Below are 3675 nucleotides of genomic sequence, written 5' to 3' on the forward strand. Positions count from 1 at the left end.
GTGTGTAGTGTATGTATGTGTGTGTGTGTGTGTGAGTGTAGGTGTGTAATATATGTGTTTGTAGGTGTGTAATATATGTGTGTGTAATGTGTGTGTGTAAGTGTGTGTGTGTGTAATGTGTGTGTGTGTGTGTGTGTCTGTGTGTGTGTGTCTGTGTGTGTAGTGTATGTAGATGTGTATGTACATCCTTGTATAGTGTATGTATGTGTGTAGTGTATGTATGTGTGTGTGTGAGTGTAGGTGTGTAATATATGTGTTTGTAGGTGTGTAATATATGTGTGTGTAATGTGTGTGTGTAAGTGTGTGTGTGTGTAATGTGTGTGTGTGTCTGTGTGTGTGTGTGTCTGTGTGTGTAGTGTATGTAGATGTGTATGTACGTCCTTGTATAGTGTATGTATGTGTGTAGTGTATGTATGTGTGTGTGTGTGAGTGTAGGTGTGTAATATATGTGTTTGTAGGTGTGTAATATATGTGTGTGTAATGTGTGTGTGTAAGTGTGTGTGTGTGTAATGTGTGTGTGTGTGTGTGTGTGTGTGTCTGCGTGTGTGTGTCTGTGTGTTTAGTGTATGTAGATGTGTATGTACATCCTTGTATAGTGTATGTATGTGTGTAGTGTATGTATGTGTGTGTGTGTGTGTGTGTAGGTGTGTAATATATGTGTTTGTAGGTGTGTAAAATATGTGTGTGTAATGTTTGTGTGTAAGTGTGTGTGTGTGTAATGTGTGTGTGTAAGTGTGTGTGTGTGTGTGTGTGTGTGTGTGTGTGTGTGTGTGTGTGTGTGTGTACCCTAGCCAGTGTTTCGTGGGGTCTCTGGCGAGTCTTGTGTTTGCCAGCGGGGGCCATCTTCCCCGAGCGGAAGTCGAAGCATCGCAGGTCGACGCGGTTGCCAAGGTAACGAGACAGCTGCGGCCGGCTGCGGAACTTCTTACCTGATGGACTAAACAGCACAAGATACACACGTTATATAGTTAAACAGCACCATACACACACTTTATATAGTTATACAGCACAATATACACACGTTATATAGTTACACAGCACAATACACACACTTTATATAGTTATACAGCACAATATACACACTTTATATAGTTATACAGCACATACACAGTACTTTATGTGGTAATAAAGCACATAAAGAATACTTTATATAGTATAGGAGCAGATACACAGTACATTATGTAGTAATAAAGCACATACAGAATATGCCATAAAGTATAAAACCATTTTGTCGGCAAAGGACTGCTTCGGTCTCAGTCAGCCAGAAGGAAGTGTCAGTCTTATTCAAAGTAAGCTGCCCGCTTAGCTTCCAGTGTTCCAGTCTTACAACAAACATCGATGTAGTCTGGATTTCAATTCTGAAGTCAATAATTATATTCAAATTATCATCACATCATCTATAATATTCTTAATATTAATATAATCTATAACAGTAATACAATGTATAAAAAGATGTGTTTACAATTGAATATAGAATAGTAATTTAATGTTGCATAAAAAGATATGTGCAAATGTTTCTCTTTCTTAGTACACGCACGCACACACACACACACACACACACACACACACACACACACACACACACACACACACACACACACACTCACACACAAGCACACAGTAAACGACTCGTTTTGGCTTTAAACTCGCTTAAAATCAAAACGAGACGTTGGGATTATCGATGAGTTGGTATTGATGATCGGTTATTGATTACCTGTAGTAGTAGACGTCGGTCTTCCCTGCACTGAGACCCGACTTCCGGGTCACCTCCTCCTTCCTCCAGCCCGCCGGGAGAGACGGACACTCCGTACCCATCACGTAGGCCTCCTCAGCGGGGTAATAAGTAGTAGGAGTGATCGGTAGGACAAACACCTAACTGCTGAAACCGACCGATCGATCCGAAAGTAGCAGAGGAGTTGCAGGACGAGATACAGTCCAGAAACCAACAGTTGAATAATAAAACAATAAACAACTCGGTTTCTCTTTCTCTCCCGGGTCCCAAAGGCTGCGGGGTAGCGTCCGCGTCGCTTGTGTGTGTTTGCGTGTGTATGCGCGTGTATGGATGTGTGTGCATGTGTGTGTGTCTGTGTGTCTATGTGGGTGTGCGCCGACGGCGAATCGTCGCAACGACCGCCAGTGACGTGGATGGCTTTTAATACGTCATCAACCTACGTACCCACGCACGTAGACACTAGTGCACACACACACACACACACACACACACACACACACACACTCACACACACACACACGCACACTCATATCACCAGTGGTGATATGAGTGTGTGTGTAGGTGTGTGGTGATTCACCACACAGACACACACACACACACACACACACACACACACACACACACACACACACACACACACACACACACTAACACACACACACACACACATATAACCACACACACAGCGCGAAAGGCATCCGCACTACAGAGAGGCAGAGGCGAGATATATTGGAAATGAATAGTTCTCGTTATTACAGTGTGCGTGCGCGTATTTGTATTACTGCCTGCCTACGGGTCATTAATTTAATTGCTCATTTATTTATTTATTTAGATTATAAGTCCTCTATAATAATTTTTTTTTTCCGCTATTTGTTTTTCAATGTACAATACATGTTTATACCCATGAAGTCATTGTTGCCAAATTGGGAGGGAAACCGGCCCAAGCTGGCAACATCACAATGTATCAGTTTTCGGGTAAAGCCCTGCCCCTTAACTTCTGGGATATCCCGGCCTCTCCTGACGTCACGCCGGTTCAGGCCTGTTGTTTCATGTTGCGTTCAGAGCACATGGGACAACTGGGTCTTCTACTGGGGATGGCTCTATATTTGGCCTTATTACTTTGCTTGGTTGTATTATGCTTAAATACATATGCAAGTAAATTACCTGCCTACATATGAAACAAATGTGTCATTATGCATGTGTTATTTGTTTCAAATTAAATATCCCAAAATATTAAATATCACGAAATGGCTCCAATATTTTAACCACTTAAATTTTCCACGTGTGGAAAATTAGCCTTTGAAGGTAAAGCGTCATGAATTTAAATTAATGGTTCAACCCTCAAACGTTCAGCTCATGCCGTCACCTGTTGGTGAGTTTGAGAATTATTTTTATTATTATATTATGTTCTATAGACTATAATATTATGTCTATTATATTGTTAATAAATCAGGACTAGAAAGATTTTTTTTATCTTCTCTGTCCCCCTCAATCTACTCACTCCCCCACCTCCCTCCACCCTACTACCGAACCGTTTTGTTAAATACTTGTCCAAAAGATCGTACGCTCCTCATTTCCCCAACTACCTGCTCTCCCCACCTGTCGTACAGCCACCTCTCCGTCTCCTACTCCACCTTCCTTCTCACCGCTCTCTCCTGCTGATGAACAACCCCATGTCACTTCCCACCCCCCAAGAACCTGCCCCTTGACCCTACCCCCTCTCACCTTCTTCAGGTGAAGTTCTCCCCCCCTCCTTCCTTTCCCAACCATCTCTTTGGCACCTATTTGGCTACTGGTTGTTTTCCAAACAGTAAGCAGTAAGAGTGAACCCATTCAACACACTCAAAACATCTGATGGAAGCAATTACCAGCCTGTCTCTCGTCTACCAGTTATTTTCAAAACACTTGAGCCTGCAGTCTTCACTCAGTTCTCTGCATACCTC

General features: G+C 42.4%; 1 protein-coding gene across 1 annotated transcript in view; it reads right to left on the reverse strand.

Annotated features, from left to right (window-relative positions):
• The window catches only part of LOC307089437 (methyl-CpG-binding domain protein 2-like), a 6281-nt gene extending 4180 nt beyond the window's left edge, over positions 1-2101 (reverse strand). Inside the window, exons 1-2 of the mRNA XM_079755723.1 lie at positions 1715-2101; positions 787-937 (exon numbers count right to left, since the gene is read on the reverse strand). Coding sequence (XP_079611849.1) covers positions 787-937; positions 1715-1815 — 252 coding nt within the window. The 5' untranslated portion in view covers positions 1816-2101. The remainder of the gene's footprint in view (positions 1-786; positions 938-1714) is intronic.
• Positions 2102-3675: the final 1574 nt, after the last annotated feature.

This window comes from Pollachius pollachius (genome assembly GCF_949987615.1).
Source record: "Pollachius pollachius genome assembly, chromosome: 18".
In the NCBI taxonomy this organism is placed as follows: Eukaryota; Metazoa; Chordata; class Actinopteri; order Gadiformes; family Gadidae; genus Pollachius; species Pollachius pollachius.